General features: G+C 43.3%; 1 protein-coding gene across 1 annotated transcript in view; it reads left to right on the forward strand.

Moving 5' to 3' along the window:
• Window positions 1-1,326: 1,326 nt before the first annotated feature.
• TMEM154 (transmembrane protein 154) overlaps window positions 1,327-20,255 on the forward strand; it is a 62,391-nt gene continuing 43,462 nt past the window's right edge. Inside the window, exon 1 of the mRNA XM_089670452.1 lies at window positions 1,327-1,484. Within this exon, the coding sequence (XP_089526578.1) occupies window positions 1,482-1,484 (3 nt within the window). The 5' untranslated portion in view covers window positions 1,327-1,481. The remainder of the gene's footprint in view (window positions 1,485-20,255) is intronic.

The following is a 20,255-nucleotide window of genomic DNA, read 5'->3' on the forward strand; positions in this document are numbered from 1 at the left end:
CAATGTGACAAACTCCTGCGCTCCTACCTAAAAACTAATACCTGCCAACAAAGGTAAAGCTGCTACAAACAGTCATTTACCCATAGACAAAAATATAAACGAAACACAAATGATGCAGCACTACTACCATAAAAATTCTTCACACATAAATGAATAAGTGAAACAGTGCAAAATTAGTGTCACAAATAACATAAACACACAATATTAAATAGTGTCAAAAAACTCATAAATAATCACATGTGACAAGTGTCAATACGAGGTCCTAAAAGGACCAAATAACATAAATGGTACCCCAAGTAATCCAATGGGATCAAATAAATTCATTTATTCATGTTTGTTTGCATGATCAGTTCTTAGTTTATGCATTTATTGGGATGCACGTGTGTTTTGTGTTATATGGTGGGAACTGATTTTTGGTTCTGGTGGGAGGTTTTTTTAGCACATTGAGTCCTGTTGTGACTTATTTGTTTGATTTGGAGCACTATTGGATCCCATTGGATTACTTGGGGCACCATTTATGTTATTTGGTCCTTTTAGGACCTCGTATTGACACTTGTCACATGTGATTATTTATGAGTTTTTTGGCACTATTTAATATTGTGTGTTTATGTTATTTGTGTCACTAATTTTGCACTGTTTCACTTATTCATTTATGTGTGAAGAATTTTTATGGTAGTAGCGCTGCATCATTTGTGTTTCAAAGACCAGTCACTGCTGCTCCCTCTTCTTGTGCAGTGTGACTGGTCTTGTCTCTGCCTCCTCCTGTAGTTTTCTGCAGGCAGCCTGTAGTGGGCTGGGTCCCTCCCACGGCTCTGCTCTCTGCATAGGTTATGTACAGCATAGTAGGGATGTCACTGCTACTTTTACAAGATGATATCTGGGTTTGCAAAGGCATTTGATGCACACAAAATAAATGTACCTGTATATCATTTGTGGCTATTGAGAAGTATATTTGAATACAAGTTTTTGTGCTCGGAGTTCAGCTTTAAGGCTTCAGTTTTATTTTTCTGTGGTTCACAATTTTAAAAACAGGTATTTTGGACAAAATTTCAGACATATTGGAAGCATTTATCCACACTGAAGAGCACCCAGGCATGTTGTAGGTTACTGAACCTAGAGTGCAAGCAAAACAAAAGAAAGAAACGTCTATTGAAAAAAAGAAAACCTTCAAGTTCTTCTGACCAGCGGGTGATCCAGGTGCTAGTCTGAACCTTTTTTTCATGGTATGTAGCTGTTTCAACAAGCCTGGAGAGAATTACATCACTTCCTAAACACACACTTCAACATATCTCCTTAGCTGTGTGATGAGAAAATGTTCACAGATACATTGAAAGGAAACAGGAAATGTTGAAGTTCCTTTGAGAAAGAGTTGCAGAATAATGAAAGAAGTGCAGAAGATCAGAGAACAGGATCCGAAATTGATATGAGCTCAAACATCTGTACTTTTTGCAGAATCTTACTTTTTGTTGGATTTTTCTATCATGGTAAGTACTTATACAGTTCCATTCTTTAAGGCTCTATATGTCTGGGAGTTGACAGGATGATTAAGTGTTGTGTGTGTAACTTGCCAGGCAGTGCCCTTACATATGGAATAATGCTTTAGAATATTTCCTGTTTTCTGGCAGCAGTCATATTCTGAAATACATACATACACCAGGACGTGAAGGGGGAGATATACTAAAACTGGAGGCCAGAGAATCTGGTGCAGCTGTTCATAGTAACCAATCAGTTTCTACATTCAGCTTGTTCAATGAAACTTTGTCATTAAAGTGACAATAAAGCTTGTGTTTTTTTTTCTAAAATAATAAACATATCTATACTTACCTTCTCTGTGTAGTGATTTTACACATAGCAGCCAGATCCTCTTCTTTTTGAGTCCCCTCCGGCGCTCCTGTCTCCTCCTCTTCAAGCAGTGCCCCCCAGAGAAAGCCACTCGCCCTGGGGGCACCTCTGCATGCTTCTCCCCAAGCTGCTGCTCTATGTGTCCATTAGACACATAGAGCTGTGGCTTGGCCCCACCCCCGTTCTCTCCTCATTGGCTCACTGGCTGTAATTGATCACAGCAGGAGCCAATGGGCTCTCATTGCTGCCTCAGCCAATGAGGAGGAAGAGTCCTCAGACAGCAGAGCCTGTTGAGAACATTGCTGGATCTGGGGGGCTTGGGGGCTCAGGCAAGGCTTGGGGGGCCGCTGCACACATGCATGAAGGTAAAAAAAAACTTTGAGCCTTTGTAATCACTTTAACACCTAGTAGCTGATTGGTTACCATGCACAGCTCTTCCAGATTCTCTGTGCTCAAATTTTTGTAAATCTCCCCCAAAATGCCCAGAGTACCAGCTGTAATTTAACCATTTAAGCCCAGGAAGATTTTACCCCCTTCATGATTAAGGCCTTTTTTGCTATTTGGCATTATGCTACTTTAACTGTCAGTTGTAACACTGTACCCAAATGAAATCGATATCTTTTTTTTCACACAAATAGGGCTTTCTTTTAGTGGAATTTGATCACTGGGTTTATTTTTATTTTTTATTAAGTAAACAAAAAAGACAGAAAATTAAAAAAAAACAAACAATATTTTTTTTATTTTCTGCTATAAAATATATCAAACTAGAAAAATGTTTTAATTTCTTAATAACTTTAGGGCAAAATGTATTGTGCTACAGGTCTTTGTTAAAAAAATAAGAAAAAATCCCAATAAGTGCATATTGATTAGTTTGTGTGAAAGTTATAGTGTCTACAAATGATGATATATATATATATATATATATATATATATATATATATATACAGTGGGGATCGAAAGTTTGGGCACCCCAACTAAAAATTTGTATTAACGTGCATAAAGAAGCCAAGGAAAGATGGAAAAATCTCCAAAAGGCATCAAATTACAGATTAGACATTCTTATAATATGTCAACAAAAGTTAGATTTTATTTCCACCATTTACACTTTCAAAATAACAGAAAACAAAATAATGGCGTCTACAAAAGTTTGGGCACCCTGCAGAATTTATAGCATGCACTGCCCACTTTGCAAAGCTGAGACCTGCCAGTGTCATGGATTGTTCTCAAGCATCGTCTGGGAAGACCAGGTTATGTCAATCTCAAAGGTTTTAAATGCCCAGACTCATCTGACCTTGCTCCAACAATCAGCACCATGGGTTCTTCTAAGCAGTTGTCTAGAAAACTGAAACTGAAAATAGTTGCCGCTCACAAAGCTGGAGAAGGCTATAAGAAGATAGCAAAGCGTTTTCAGATGTCAATATCCTCTGTTCGGAATGTAATTAAGAAATGGCAGTCATCAGGAACAGTGGAAGTTAAAGCAAGATCTGGAAGACCAAGAAAAATATCAGACAGAACAGCTCGCAGGATTGTGAGAAAAACAATTCAAAACCCACGTTTGACTGCACGATCCCTCCAGAAAGATCTGGTAGACACTATTCCACTATAAAGAGATACTTGTACAAATATGGTCTTCATGGAAGAGTCATCAGAAGAAAACCTCTTCTACGTGTTCACCACAAAAATCATCATTTGAACTTTGCAAATGAACATATAGACAAGCCTGATGCATTTTGGAAACAAGTTCTGTGGACCGATGAGGTTAAAATTGAACTTTTTGGCCGGAATGAGCAAAGGTACGTTTGGAGAAGAAGGGGCACAGAATTTAATGAAAAGAACCTCTGTCCAACTGTTAAGCATGGGGTTGGATCAATCATGCTTTGGGGTTGTGTTGCAGCCAGTGGCACAGGGAACATCTCACGAGTAGAAGGAAAAATGGATTCAATAAAATTTCAGCAAATTTTGGATGGTAACTTGATGCCATCTGTGAAAAAGCTGAAGTTACAGAGAGGATGGCTTCTACAAATGGATAATGATCCTAAACACACCTCGAAATCCACAGGGGATTACATCAAGAGGCGTAAACTGAAGGTTTTGCCATGGCCTTCACAATCTCCTGACCTCAACATAATTGAAAATCTATGGATAGACCTTAAAAGAGCAGTGCGTGACAGACAGCCCAGAAATCTCAAAGAACTGGAAGACTTTTGTAAGGAAGAATGGGCAAAGATACCTCAAACAAGAATTGAAAGACTCTTGGCTGGCTACAAAAAGCGTTTACAAGCTGTGATACTTGCCAAAGGGGGCAGTACAAGATATTAACTCTGCAGGGTGCCCAAACTTTTGCAGACACCATTTTTTTGTTTTCTGTTATTTTGAAAGTATAAATGATGGAAATACTATCTAACTTTTGTTGACATATTATAAGAATGTCTAATCTGTAATTTGATGCCTTTTGGAGATTTTTCCATCTTTCCTTGGCTTCTTTATGCACATTAATACAAATATTTAGTTGGGGTGCCCAAACTTTCAATCCCCACTGTATATGAATATTATTTATTTTATACTATTAATAGGTAATCAGAGACTTATAGAGCGACTGTAGTAGTGCGGTGGGCAATATGACACTAACTGACACTGGGTGAAAAATGACTAAATGACATCTTCAGTGATACTAATACAGTGATCAGTGATAATACTATACAAAGTCACTGTACTAATGATGCTGGCTGAGAAAGGGTTACCATCTAGGGGCAATCAAAGCGTTAACTGTGTGCCTAAGTGTAAGTGTAATGTGTGCTGCTGTTACTAAGGTATGTGGTTATTATTCCTGCTTTGCAGGGAGAATAAAACAGCCATATCCCTGCTCCCTGTACAGAGCCCTGTATTGCTAGTAAACACAGGCTCTGTACTGTGATTCGCTAAGTTGACCAGCAGGTCCTGGTCACAAATCCTTGAAAGGGACCTGCTGATCAGCTTGTGCTGTACCGAATGACGGCACAGATGGGGCAGCGGGCATGCTTGCCCCCTACACAGAAATGCTGGATCATGTACATGATGCAGCGCAGAGCAGCCTCCCTGGGGCAGTATATCTACACGGGATGGTCCACTACTGGTTAAAGTCAATGGCTAAAAGAAGGGACAAGTGTGCACACTGTTGTAGTGGGAGGGGGCAAACTGGCAGCCTATTCTCATGATATTAAGAGGAATCTGCATTCATTAAAGCAGGTTTAAAGTGGTTACAAAGGCGCAAGGTTTTCTACCTTCATGCATTCCAAACATAAAGGTAAAAAACCTTCTCGGTGCAGCATCCCCCCCAGTCCCCTAATACTCACCTGAGCCCCTTCTAGCAATGTACACTGGAGTCTCGGACTCCCTCTCCTGAATCAAAGCCTGTGAGCAACCCCCCCCCCCCCGATTCAGCGATGTTCTTGACAGCTTCTGCTGTCTCAGGACTCTTCCACCTCATTGGCTGAGACAGTGAGACAGCAACGGGAGCCCATTGGCTCCTGCTGCTGTCAATCACAGCCAGTGAGCCAATGATAAGAGGGGGGGACCGTGTTGCAGCTCCGTGAGTGAATGGACACATGGAGCAGTGGCTGGGGAGTGCGCATGCTTGGGTGCCGCCATAGCAAGCTGCTTGCTGTGGGGGCACCCAACAGGAGGGAGGGGGACCTGAGAAGACGAGGATCCAGGCTGCTCTGTAAAAAACCACTATGCAGCGCAGGTAAGTATACAGATGTTTTATCTTAAAAAAGCCTTTAGAATCACTTTAAACCCAAAAACGTATGACATTGCAGTTTACCAATCCTTAGATGTACAAGCCACAGTAAGAGTGCTGAGGCATGTGTACAGCCCCATACAGCTGCTAGAATTTAGGTGGGCTGCAAACCACTGCTCCCCAGCTGCTCATGTGAAAGAGTCCTAACTCCTAAAATCATTATCCTAAAAGGTAAAAATCTCTTGCTGTATCTGCTTAAAAAGTGTTAGCCGGAGTTTGACTTTAATCTGTTAGCCAAGTCCCCTAATTCTGCTAATGCATCTAAGGGCTCATGTACACTGCAGCTGCCAAACTGACATTTAGGAGCTGTTCAGCGTTTTTTTCAGCAGCCCCTGAACTCTCCCTAATGTTCTCCTATGTGTCCATGTACACAGAGTCGTTTACAGGCAGTTGAGTTTACAGTTGTTTTTTTGAACGCACCAAAATTGCTTTCAGGAGTAGATTTTATCGGCGTTTCAAATGCTTGTAAATGTTGTTAACTGCATTTATAAGCGTTTGCGTTTAGAAGTGTTTTTTGACTGGTCCATGTCCAGATTCTGTCCAGAGCCTTTTTCCATCATAAGAAATGCATGTATTCAAATGGACCTAGTGTACCAGTGCAGTCAGTTCCAGGTTTCGTGTGAAGGAAAAAAATGGTAGAACGCGCTGAATTATGCTCATGATGGGAGCCATAGTGAATACAACCAGAAAAGACAGGTCATCTCAACACATACTGCTCTCTCTGCTTCTGCTCTTTCTATTTCTCTCAAAATGTTTTAAATAGTTCATGGCCTCGCCCCTTTTGAAAATACATTCACAAAATGTTCAAGGCTTCAATTCGCCTCAGAAACAGGCTAAAGTTTTTCATCACCTCAAATCGCAACAAATTGATGTGGTATGTCTACAGGAGACCAGGTTTTCTCAGTCCTCCGCTCCACGTTATCTTTCACATCACTATCCCATCTTTTACACGGCCTCGGCTCCTGAGAAGCGTCGGGGTGTTCTGATAGCTTTTAAACGCAATCTCCCCTTTGTCTGTTCTAGGCATATAGCGGACCCCACGGGCAGGTATTTGCTTCTGCAAGGCACCCTCTGGGACCAGGAGGTTACCTTTGTCTCTTACTACGCGCCTAACCGTTTCCAGCATAAATTCTTTTTGCATCTTTGCACCATTGTTTCTCGACACTCTAAGGGTCTTCTTCTTGTTATGGGGGATTCGAATGTTACCTTGGATTCCACATTGGATAGGCGCTACGCACGGGGAGCGACCCCCTCTCATGACTTGGTGCTAGAGGAACGTATGCGCTCTCTTTTACGGACGGCGGGGCTAGCGGACGTCTGGAGGGAACTTCATCCAACTGAACGCGACTTTACGTTCTATTCCAATCCTCATGACAGTTTTTGTAGAATTGATCATATATTCATGCAGGTCCAGCAGCTCCCCTCGGTCCGGCGGATAACTATTCCCTCCTCACCCTGGTCAGATCATGATCCCTTGGTACTCCTCCTTGCCCTTTCTGGGTCAGAACGGCGCCCTTTTCATTGGCGCATCAATGACTCTTTGCTGACCACTCAGGCTACCTGCCAACAAATAGAATTCTTTTTACGAACATACTTTGCGGAAAATTCGGGATCGGTCTCTTCAGCAGTGCCCCTTTGGGAAGCGCATAAGGCCACGATGCGGGGTCATGTTATACAGCTGGCTGCGGTCCGGAAGCGGGAGCGGGAACGCCGACTCTTGGAGCTTCATTCTCTCCTGGCCTCTGCGGATGCGCGTTGGAAGTCATCTCCATCCGTGACCCATAAACGCTCTCGGGACGCTCTGGCGACAGAATTGGACCTCCTCGCCTCTTCGGAGGCGGAACGGGCCCTGCGTTGGACCAGACATAAATTTTACTCCTGCGCTAATAAGCCCGGTCCCATGCTAGCCAGGAAACTCAATTCTGTGGGGAAACCCCATAAACCGATTCGACTTCGACTTTCCACAGGTGGCTGTACTTCTAATCCCCAGCAGATTGTTTCCCGATTTTCGGACTTCCTTTCGCGCCTCTATGCTGCCCCAGATCCTTTCCCTGTGGCCCAGGCAGAGGCATTCTTTCAAGACTTCCATCTTCCTGGATTAACCGAGGCAGCACAGGCGGCCCTCAACGCTGGTGTCACCGTACCGGAAGTGCTCCAAGCGATCAAATCTTTACGGTCCACCGCGGCCCCAGGTCCCGACGGCTTCTCCGGTCTCTATTATAAAAAATTCTCAGCCCTATTGGCGCCCTTTTTAGCGGCCTATTTCAATGAGTTACGACAGGGCTCTTTGCCCTCTCCGGACGCACTTAGGGCACATATCTCTATGATTCCTAAGACGACCGACAATGTCCAGGAACCGCAAGCCTTCCGGCCCATTTCTCTTCTTAATGAAGACCTGAAGATATTGGGCAAGATCCTTAGTTTTCGCATCAATAAATATTTGTGTAGCCTGGTCCACCGGGACCAAGTAGGGTTCGTCCCTGGGAGGCAGGCGGGTGATAATGTCCGTAAGGTGGTCCATCTTATACATTTTCTGCAACAACGGAAAATCCCAGGATTCCTACTGTCCTTGGACATATATAAAGCTTTTGATTCTCTATCTTGGGAATATCTGCGGTTTGTGCTGTCTCGTTGGGGTTTCGGGGATTCTATTCTCTCTTGGATTCAGGCCTTGTATTCCTTTCCTTCGGCCTCCGTTAAATACGCTGGGTATTTCTCGGATCCCTTTCCTGTTGGGCGAGGGACGAGGCAGGGTTGCCCGCTGTCCCCAGCGCTCTTTGTCCTGGCGCTCGAGCCACTGGCTTTAGCGCTCCGGACCGATTGCAATATATCGGGGGTTCCATACGCGGGACAGGAGTTTAAGCTGAGCCTCTTTGCGGACGATGCCCTCTTGACCCTTACTAATCCTCTGACGATGCTTCCTAACTTGCAACGAGTTCTTGAGCGCTTCTCCTTGATTTCGGGTCTATGTATCAACTTGGATAAAACCGTCGCTCTCAATATTACTTTGGCTTCAGATTTGGTTTCGCGCCTACAATCCCACTTCCCTTACCGGTGGGCTTCCTCTTTTCTGGAATACTTGGGCATTCGCTTGACCCCCACCTATGACTCCTTTTTGCTGCAAATTATTATCCTTTGCTTAGCTCTTTATCTTCTCTTATGCATTCCTGGCAATTTCCGCACCTGTCTTGGATAGGACGGGTTCATTCAGTGAAAATGACCATCTTGCCAAAATTGTTATATTATTTTCGCACCCTCCCGGTGTGGGTTCCCCCTCACTTTCTTCGGTTGCTTCAGGCGAAGTTTATGCGTTTTATCTGGGCCGATAAACACCCCAGAGTCTCTAGAAATACGCTCTTTGCTCATAGACTCCAGGGTGGTCTTGGGGTACCCAATGTAGCTAAGTATTATCAGGCGAGCCAGATTGCCCCGCTGTCTATGTTGCACGCTTCCTCCGATGTTCCTCTCTGGGTCCTGCTGGAACTACCTAATTGTGCCCCTATTGCACTGTCGACACTCCTATGGCTTCCCCCTGCCCTGCGCCCTATGGCGCTGAGTCCGATGTTGCTCCATGGCCTACAAGTCTGGGACTCGGTACGTTACTCCAGTGGCCTGATGTCACCCTTTTTGCCCTTGCTTCCAATCGTTAACAACCCTCTTTTTCCACCGGGTCTAGATTGCCCGAGGGCATTTTCTTGGTGGGTGGCTCATGGTTTCTCACAGGTGCAACACTTTTTGATTTTTCGGTCCTTTCCCGCCTGGAATGTCCTTCGGGAGTCTCGGGATGTTCCCCCAGCAGAATTTTTTCGGTACCTTCAATTGCGGCACTGGCTACTTTCGCTGAGAGCCACTTCTGCTTTCCCATATCAGAAATCTGCCTTTGAACGGCTTTGCCAGCAGCACCCGGGCGCCCCGGGCCTTATCTCCCTTCTTTACGCAGCTTTGAACAGACGCTCGTCTCACACTTCTCTTTCATATGTTGTTCAGTGGGAACGCGACCTGGGAGTGGCTGTGGATCCGGAGGACTGGAGTAGGGCCTGGTCACTCATAGCTAAATGTTCATTTAATACGACCACGCTGGAAGCAGCCTACAAGGTATTGTTCCGTTGGTACTGGGTTCCTGCTCGTCTGGCCCAGGCTAACCCTGCCTGTAGTGATCGATGTTTTCGGGGTTGTGGCCATCGTGGCGATGTACTGCATATCTGGTGGTCATGCCCGAGGTTGGTTCGTTTTTGGTCTCGTGTGTTTGGCCTCCTTTTCACTTTGTTCCATCTCTCCATACGCCGGGATGCTCGGTATGCTTTGCTTCATTGCCCCATACCGGGCCTCTTGGCTCGTCAGCAGCGGTTGGCTTCCTATTTGTTTTTATCGGCTACTAGGACAATTGCTCAGGCTTGGAAGAGTCCATTTGTACATTTCCAGGGGGTGCGGGATCGTATGACTACTATGATGCTCAACGAACAGATGTCGAGTATATGCAACGACTCTCAACATAAATTTTTGAAAGTATGGGAGCCGTGGTTGCAATACGCCTTTCCCACGCTCCCCCCGGCCAGTGTGGGGAGGTAATGGAGTTTGGTATTGGCGCTCGTGGACCCCTGCTCTTTGTTTTTTTTTGTTTTTTGTTTTTTTTTCCCTTTCTTTTCTGCTTTTCTTCTCTCCTTTTCTGTTTGTTTTGATGTGACAGTGGACAACTGTCTTTAGTTGCGATAGTCAGAGTCTTACTGATGTTATTGTAACCTATGTGCCATTGATAGCCCCTGCGTGGGCATACGTTTTGCCTTATTGGAATTAGAGCGTTGTCTGCTCTAGTATGCCTTTTTTATTGGTGCAATTGATAGCCCCTGCGTGGGTGTGTTTTGTTGCCTCTGTTTTATACTGTTTAAAATTAATAAAAACCATTGAAATACAAAATGTTTTAAATAGTTAATTTTTTACTATTTTTCAGTGCTTTCTGGACATTTGGGAGGGTCTCCTGAGGTTATCTTTTAAAAACGCTTCTAAACGCAAACGCACATAAACACGGTATGCAAATGCAGCTAAACTGATGTTTTTAACCTACGTTTTCTAACAGTCTGTTTCCAGCGGTCAGAAGAGTTTTCCAAACACCCCGTGTACATGAGCGCTAACAGTGCCCTCCCCTCTCCCCAGACTGACAATGATGCAGTCCAAAGGTGTCTCTGTTGCTCCTCCATCCAAAGTGGAGACATGCGCTTCATGTACACGAGCACCTCCTGAACTCGAGTTTTGGAGCTTTTGGCATTTTTTTGTTAAAGCTCCTAAACTCAACTCCATAAAAGCCTATGTGTCCATGTATACTTAGGCTTTTCGCAGGGTTTAGGAGCTGCCGTGTGTAGGTGAGGTTAAACCTCCCTCTTCTGAATCGCAGAAGAATTGCGTTTAGGATAAGAAACGTTTTGACCGCCGACTGCGGGAAGATGCAAAATGCGGCAAAACAGTGGGAAAATCGCAGTACTATGGTTGCTGTGTTTTTTCCGTGATTTGCGGTTTCCCGTGGCCGGTGGTCAGGGTAGGCTTGTGTACATGAAGCTGTGCACTGGTAAAAAAAAAATAGTAATGCTATCTAATCAGGATTTATTGATTTGCACAATGGTGTTAATATAACATTAAAACAAAGAAATGATGCATGCTGACTGAATGAGAGAACACAGAGACAACCTGATCATTGAGTTCCTGCTACTTCACTACCCAATCACAGCTTTGCCCAAACTGTAGTGCTTTCATTGTAGTAGAGAAAGGTAATAGTCAGGATCTACTGTAGCTGTAGCTGGCAGAGGTGGTTGGATTTCAAAAAATAGTTTCTTTACAAACCAAAAGAAACTTTACACCATTGGCATGCCTATGGGGAAGCGTGGCCTCAGCATGGAAACCTCAGCTGCCACGGATGCATATGTGTGGCAGGTGAGCATTAAAGGAGAACTGCAGCTGAAGCTCTTTTGTGGATTATAGGAGTGCAGTTTGTTGTGCACTTCTGTGACTCATTTTCAGCTGAAAGCGGGATTAAGCTCGCTGTAGGCTGACATCACTCAGCCGGTCCAGGCCAGGGAAAGATCCTGGCACCTGGCTCAGCCTTTCAGCAATCCCTCCCCCTTAACAGTCCAGTGCTCCAGTGTGCACGGGGGGGGGGGGGGGCAGAGAGCGGTGACTGACAGTCTCTCTGCTCAGAGCAGCTGTAAGAGCTCAGCGGTCAGCGGCCATGTGAGTTCTCACACTTAAAACCGGCGAGGGACAGATGCAGTATCGGATCGATGCTGCATCCACCTAGGTAAGTATAAAAAAAAAAGCCCATACTTCTCTTTTAAGGCCTACACTCCTTGCCACCACACGTATGTGTTATGTGGTCAACAAGAGGTACCATTTAACCATTTGACGCCCGGCCTATGGCCAAATGGCATCCGCAAAAGTGCATTACCTTTCCGGGAGGCCGCCATATGGCGTCCTCCTGCACATGCGCAGTTCGCGCGCTTGCAGAGCCGTGCAGCGGAGCGATCTGCCACCGGCCGTGTACCTCAGACACGGCCGATGACAGATCTGAGTACTGGCCCCCGTTGCTGGTACCATGTGACCTGCTGTGACCAATCACAGCAGGTCACATGACAGTTGTATACAATGGATGGCTTCATTCATGCCATCCATTGTATACTACTGCCTAGCTGTGAATGGTCACAGCTAATCACATACACATGTCATGTGATTAGCTGCAGCCAAATCACAGCTAAGCACAAAAAAAAAAACCTGAATGAATCGATGTCATTCAGGTAACTGCTTGCTTATAGCAAAGTAATTCTTTGCTATAAGCAAATTGTGTAAAAAAAAATAAAAATAAAATACTGATCACTTCCCCAAAGTAGTACAATGTTACTATGATAACATTGTACTACTTTGGACATAGTGAAATATGAAAAAAAAAATCTTAAAAAAAAGAAAAAAAATTTAATAAAAAATTTAAAATAAAAAAAAAGAAAAGAAAATAAAAAAGAATATATTTTTTTTTTTTCACACTGTCACCAGTCAGTTTCCCTGATCACCGCCATGCCAGTTATATGATGACGCTGTACTGCACTGGTGACAGTATGTAAAAATAAAATTGTGAAAATTATTATTTTTATTTTTTCATTTTCCAAAAAATTATGACAAAAAAAATACGACTTCAGAAAACTCGCCATTCCTCTTATGAAGTACATTGGACTGTCTACTTTGCAAAAAGTGGCGATTTGGGGGATATCTGTACTATTCTGACATTCTTGGACCTCAAGAAATTAGATTGGCTGTCAGTACTTCAGGATTGATTAATATTCAGATCTATACCATAGTTTGTGATCTCTATAACTTTCCTACAAACTAAAAAATACATCCTAATTTGGGTTATTTTCACCAAAGACATGTAGTAGAATACATCTCGGCCTAAATTTATGAAGAACAATTATTTATTTGCAAACTTTTATAACAGAAACAAAGAAAAACGTGTTTTTTTTTCAAAATTTTTGGTCTTTTTTGTTAATTTAGCAAAAAATAAAAACCCCAGCGATGATTATATACCACCAAAAGAAATCTCTAGTTGTGTGAAGAAAATGATAACATTTTAGTTTGGGTACAATGTTGTATGACCGCACAATTGTCATTCAAAATGTGAGAGCGCTGAAACCTGAAAAATGGCCTGGGCAGGAAGGTGTAAAATTGCACGGTATTGAATTGGTTAAATTAGTACCTCAGACAAAATGCATTTTGTTTTTACTTTTGGATGGAGCGGAGAACAGCCTTTTCACCTTGTTGGAACCCTTGAAATAATTTCAAGGTCTCAGGAAGCCCCTGTTAAAAATTTATAGCATGAACAGTAAGTTGTCGATATAATAATAAATAACAAAGAATATAGTTTACCTAGAGTTGACACAAAGTGAATCATTTAAACCCCTCTGGGTCCTATATGGTAAAATAATTTTCAGTAACAATTATAAAATTAATATTAGGGAGAAAAAATACCCAGAAAGAAAAGCAGATGGTGAAGATGTTAGTGTTCCATGACATTTGAGATGGAAATGCCTCCATACACTGGTGGCCAGTGGGAGAAGGACCACTTAACATTGGTGTTAATGGTAGTGCTACCTTACAGTGATGATCAGGAAGAGATAGGATGCCTTACATTGGAGGTCAGTGGGAATAATGCCCTTTTGGTGGTCAATGGAAAAAATGTCACCCTTACAGAAAGATGAAAAGATCCTTGGTGTCAGTGGTTACTTACCAGAGGGGAGAGACTCCAGTGGTCACAGAACACTGACTCTGATACTCTGCCAGGTTGGCCACAGGAGATCAGTTTCCCACTGCTCACTACTCGAGAAACTCTGTTAGGATTTTATTGTTGTCTTTATCCTTGTTTGGGAGACTCACCCTCACAATTTGTCCTGATGACCACTGTAACCAGGGCAGATCCACGTGGATCCCACTGGTATGACACATACATACTTACAGTGGTCTGAGTGGGAGTAATATAACCATGTAAAAAGTGCCACACCTAAACTTCAGTTTTACCATGTTCCTTTCAACTGCCTCCCTTGTAGTGCTTGATCTACCCCCATATTGAATGTTATTCGGTGGAACTAATGGACAGGAAGTAAGACATAATCTTCATGCAATCACAACTTTATCTTAGATTATTGTGAAAAACTCTTGAAACATTTCCGTTCATAATTTATTATTAGTTTACTGCGAAACAAATAGTGTTTGCTGCCTGTTTTGTTATTCTGTTGCCATGAGATCTTGTCTATAGATCTGTACAGCCTTGGTGCACTTGGGACTACAAACTGAAAAAAACACCCTGACATTTGATATTTGCAGGGCTCAGCAGCTCTCCTTTACAGTAATCTTTAGGTCATGCTAGACTGTTTGCACAGACTCCAGTGTGCTATAGATGTCCACATTTCCAAATTGGCAATAAAAACATTGTAAACTTTTAGCACTGCTGTAGATACTTGATACTTCAGGCCAGTGCTGGAAAATCAGGAATAAGATAGGTTAAAAAATGATTTTGTGACCCTACCTTATAAATACTGTAGCAAATTGCTTCAACAATGAAGAAAGAAAAGTTACAGTTGAAAGAAACTTACCATGTAAGTGATAACCACTATTGTAGCTGTTTTGTTCAACCAAAACAAGCTAAACAAAGAAAAAAATTGATTAATTGGAAGAATCCTCAAAGATAGTCTTAAATTATGTGGCATGCCATTCATTGTCTTTCCCCATGTCATTTAGAGTGACCTTGTCAGTTTATTACACATATCTACCGTCCCTGCAATAGAAGTGTGAATGTAGTGATACCCCTGTAGAGCGGTTTATAGATGCCCAGGGTTCTTTTCCCAATAGTCACTCTGCACAGCCCTACACACAGTCACAGTCACTCCTTTGGCTCAATGAAAAGTCCAGGGGTACTCTCTTTTTGCTGTTATTTTATCTTGGGTAATTTGGATGGGGATAGGGAACTGAGTGGGATAAGCCAAAACAATGTAACAGGAGGACACTCTTTCTTCTCTAGAACTATGAGCCAAGTCCTTGCACAAGTAAATGGTGAACTGTGTGATGTATTAGCAGCTTGAGAAATCTGAGCAGCAGATGAGTCCTTTCACTAAGTCCTTTCACTAATAATTAAATAGACTTATCTCTTTAGGACACGAAAAACAATGTCCCCTTTGAACATAGCTAACTCTTTAACACCAGAGGGGTGTCAAAAGCACATAGTCTCTAGCAGGGGTGGACTGACCATTTGGAAACTTGGGCACTGCCCGAGGGCCCAGGGTCAGTAGGGGGCCCCATGAGATGCCCCTGGTACCTTTTTCATAGGCTTTTTTGAGTTTGGGCAAGGACACAGGGGCCCCATGATCCCCTATTGCCCGGGGGTCCCATGAGTTGTCAGTCTGCCCCTGGTCTCTAGGATCTCTCACACCAGTCTGTAATCACAAATGTCCTTAGATGATTGGTTGCCTGCTTCAAATATCTTCCAGACACTTTCACCCAGTGACACCAGATTAGAACCTCAGACAACAAGCCCTTCAGTCAGCTTCAGGAACTTTCAGCAGAATCGATCCCCCCTCCCAGTTAACCTAGCTGCAAACAGCAGACACATAGTCAGGAGGCAAATCAGCTCCCCCCAGACTGTGATCTCCTCCTCAGGGATAAGACACTTCTGTTCCAGGTCTCTGACTAATTATACATCTTCCCAGCAACCATCTGTGCAGTCTCCCACAGGGATTGGCTGAGACAGTATACATATTTATGCTGCCCATTTGCCTTGCTCCACATCTATGTTCCAGAACCACTCAGAGAGTTATGGATTGCAGGAGAAGCAATGGTAGAATGTTTCTTCTAGCCCTGTGTTCGAGCACTGAAGTCTTCAGTATTTGACACTACCAGCCAGGGGCGGACTGACCATTTGGAAACTCGGGCACTGCCCGAGGGCCCGGGGTCATTAGGGGGCCCCATGAGATGCCAATGGTACCTTTTTCAGGCTTTTTTGAGTTTGGACAAGGACACAGGGGCCTCAAGATCCCCTATTGCCCGGGGGCCCCATGAGTTGTCAGTCCGCCCCTGCTACCAGCCACATGCTTGTTTCTTCCTCTGACCACTATGTAAATACAGGAAACAGCATGTCAAGGGGGTTGGAGGATGGAGCCACAGCACAGAGTGAGGGACACATCTATCCAACACTACCAAAAGTGTCTAATACTGAAGAGTCTTGCAGAACTACAACATAAAGCAGGCAGGAGAAACAGGCTGCTGCAGAGATAAGTATACTAGCTGCTTTTGCAGGGACCTGCCAGTTAGTTTTGTTTAGGGGATGGAAAAGGACATTTTAATCCTTCTGTATGATAAGGCTGAACATCTATGTTGATGTCTTGTAAGTGACATCTCCCAGATTCTCCTTAGAGATGCTGAACCTATTTTTGCAGCCTCCATTCCACCACTATGAATGAATGTTAGTACAGAGATCAGCAAAGACAGCCAAATCATCCACAGGCACGCTTTATGGTCCACCAGTAAACCAACACAATTGGCCAAATCCTTATCAATGTCAATCAAAGAGATGGGGGGGCTGCTATCTAGTTTAGGGCACATTCTGCCTTAATCCATCGGTGTTACCAAAAATTGAATGGAATCAAAGAAGAGAAATCCTGTTACAAAGCGGTTAAAGTGTCAATAAACCTGCATTAATTAAAACTATCAATAAATGCTGTGCAAATCACATGCAATTTGTGTGCGGTGCGATTGGAGCCATACATTTTGTATGGCTCTAGCCACACCACACCTGCACCAAAAAGGTTCAGGACCCTTTTTTGGGCCCATGCTAGAATCAGATCACATGGGTATTCACACCTATGCGTTTCAATTCTCCACCTCGCACCGTGTTTTGCGGACCGCTTTCGGGGTGTTGTTAACTTAGCATACACACCCGCAGTGGTTCGCATGAACGGGGTACAATTCTGATGCGGTGCGGAATTCGCACAGAAAACACTGCGAATTCCGCAAAAGATATTGCAAAAGCATTTGATACAGTTCCCCACACGCAGCTAATGTGTAAGGTAAAGTCTACAGACTTGGAAAAATCTGTATGTAAATTGATAGAAAACTGGCTAAAAGATCATTTTCAGAGAGTAGTGGTTAATGATTCATACTCTGAATGGTCTAGGGTTGTCAGTGGTGTACCCCAAGGTTTAATGTTGGGACCCTTACTTTTTAATATATTTATAAACTATGTAGGTTCTTGGATTAAAAATGCAGTTTTACCGTTTCAGTCTTTGCAGATGACACCAAGTTGTGCAGTGGAATAACGTCCTTACAGGATGTCTCCAACTTACAAGCCGACCTCAATGCACTGTTTAATTGGGCAACTATGTGGCAAATGAGGTTTAATGTTGATAAATGTAAGGTTATGCACTTGGGGGGTAAGAATATGCATGCATCATACATACTAGGGGGGGTACAACTGGGGGAATCAATGGTGGAGAAGGATCTGGGGGTTCTGGTAGATCACAAGCTTAATAACGGCATGCAATGCCAAGCTGTGGTTTCTAAAGCAAGCAAAAGCCTCTCTTGTATTAACCCCTGGAAGCCGATGTCACACAAATATGCGGCCTCACAGAACTCGGCTTTTTTCCATGGGGCCACATATTTGCGTACCTGTCTTTGTGCTGGGAGCGCACCAAACAGCGCGCTCCCAGCACAAAGATCGGGGTGTCACTGAGAGCCCTGGGTCCCAATCTAACGATCAGGACCCAGGACTTCTGATTCCGGATTACATGATCGATGTGATAGCCTCTGATTGGCTATCACATTGATCAGTCACTGTGAAGCCCGCCCCCCTTGTTTTGTTTTCCTCTATGAATGGTGGAGAGAGATACGTTGTATCTCTCTCTTGCCTTGCATACAGGGAAAAAATGTTTTAAAAAATAAATAAATATTAAAAAATACAATAAAAAATAAAGGCAAATTACCTAGATCAAGGTTTGATCAAGTTCAGTGCCAGGGTTAGTGTTTGGGTCAAGGTCAGGGTCAAAGATCAGGTTCAAAGGTCAGGATTTTTTTTTTCTTAATTGGTATCAGTGTCAGTTAGTGTCAGTGTGTTTTAGGTAAAAAAAAAACAAAAAAAACAAATGCGCACTATTGTTTCTGGGCTGTACTGTGGGTATAAATAACATACACTTATATGGTATCGCTGCGATCGCAAGAGCTTGAAAATTTATTTTGGGTTGTTCTTTGGTGGTAGGTTATGGTAGTAACAAGAAACACACAGCTAAATTTAAAAAAATGTTTGTTTTTTTTTACTATTTTGGTCCAGTTTTCCTTTGATAATAAAAAAAATCAGGAGATATCCATTACCATTTGCCACCAAATGAAAGCCGAATTTGTCCTGAAAAAACGAGGTATAATTCAGCTGGATATACAAAGTAGTTGTGGTGACATGTACGGTTTTACTAACACATGTCAAAGTTGCAAAATTGTGCTTAGATGTTAAGATTTGTTTTACCCTTAGGCGTGAGGGGGTTAAAAGATGTATAGACTCCAGAGAGAGATATATCATATTGCCCCCCCTACAAATCATTAGTAATACCTCATCTAGAATATGCAGTTCAGTTTTGGGCACCAATTCACAAAACGAAAATTGGGGAACTGGAGAAGGGTAACCAAACTGATACGAGGCATGGAGGATCTCAGCTATGAGGAAAGATTAAAGGAACTGAATTTATTCTCTCTTGAGAAGAGGAGATTAAGGGGGGATATGATCAACATGTATAAATACATCAGTGGTTCATATACTGATAGGAACTGTAGGGCACTCTTTACATCTGGGGGAAAAGAGATTTATTCTCCAAATATGGAATGAAATAAAAGTAAAGCGAGCGCTCAAAGATCAGCTGCTGAAACACTCCAAGGAATCACTGGACCTTATAACAAGAATATTAAATATATATAGTGCAGCGCTGGAATATCAATTAAAGATGAACATAATTCAATGAGTACAGGTAAAATAGTTCATAAAGTCCTTCCACAATAAAGTGATCATAGATATGTGAAGGTCTCCTCCTTATTAGGTGACTGGTATCAAACAGAAAAAATGCGCACTCACCGACCGCACATTTTAAATGCGCATGTGTATAATCTTATCCGGATGACCAGCCAGGCATGCAGATCCTAAGGACACACAGACCATCCCTCTCAAATACTGACATCGGCCTTGGGTGCAGTGATATACCTCCAGGTCCAGAGAGCCCTCTTGCCCCAAAAGATAGGTAGACAGGGGTCCCCCTCCTGGTTCCAGGTACCCCAGAAATGGTAGATGCAGATCTGAAACCCTCCAGCAAGAGGGTCAAAGAAAAGAGGGAACGCCAATAGTGTAGTAGGTTCAAGAACTTTATTGGATCAACAGTAGTTAAGCCAGGGTCACATGCGCACACAAATACCATTAGCCATCAAGCAGACTGGTAAATATGAAAGATAAAAAACATGTACTAACCCGGCAAGGATCAAAGACCACCGGACCTCCTTGTGGTCCCAGTGGTCAGGAAGTCACACTTGCTACTGGCTCCTCCTGAGGCCTTTCGTGCTACAGCACTTCATCAGAGGGTTGGATGCCATTAGCAGTGTGACAGAAAACTTCCTTATTTAAATGCGGTTCGCGCATGCGCGAAATCCCGCTCTATCGCTCAGAATCTAAAAAGTGGAACTGCGCATGCGCCGCCCGATCGCCGCCATATTGCCATGGATCAAAAGACAATGAGCTGTGGAAATCAACAGCAACTGTCAGGGGGATATATATGAAGCAACTGTCAGGGGGATATACAGTATATGAAGCACCCAAACAAGTGCAGGTACCTGCACTTGTTTGGGTGCTTCATATATATCCCCCTGACAGTTGCTGTTGATTTCCACAGCTCACTGTCTTTTGATCCATGGCAATATGGCGGCGATCGGGCAGCGCATGCACAGTTTAATTCTGCACAGTTGCAACCCACGGCAAAATAGTGGCCATCCGCGCATGCGCGGTTCCACTTTTTAGATTCTGAGCGATAGAGCGGGATTTCGCGCATGCGTGAACCGCATTTAAATAAGGAAGTTTTCTGTCACACTG

Source organism: Staurois parvus, unplaced genomic scaffold (assembly GCF_062004578.1).
Source record: "Staurois parvus isolate SC_StPar_1 unplaced genomic scaffold, SC_StPar_1.0 ptg000090l, whole genome shotgun sequence".
Taxonomy (NCBI): domain Eukaryota; kingdom Metazoa; phylum Chordata; class Amphibia; order Anura; family Ranidae; genus Staurois; species Staurois parvus.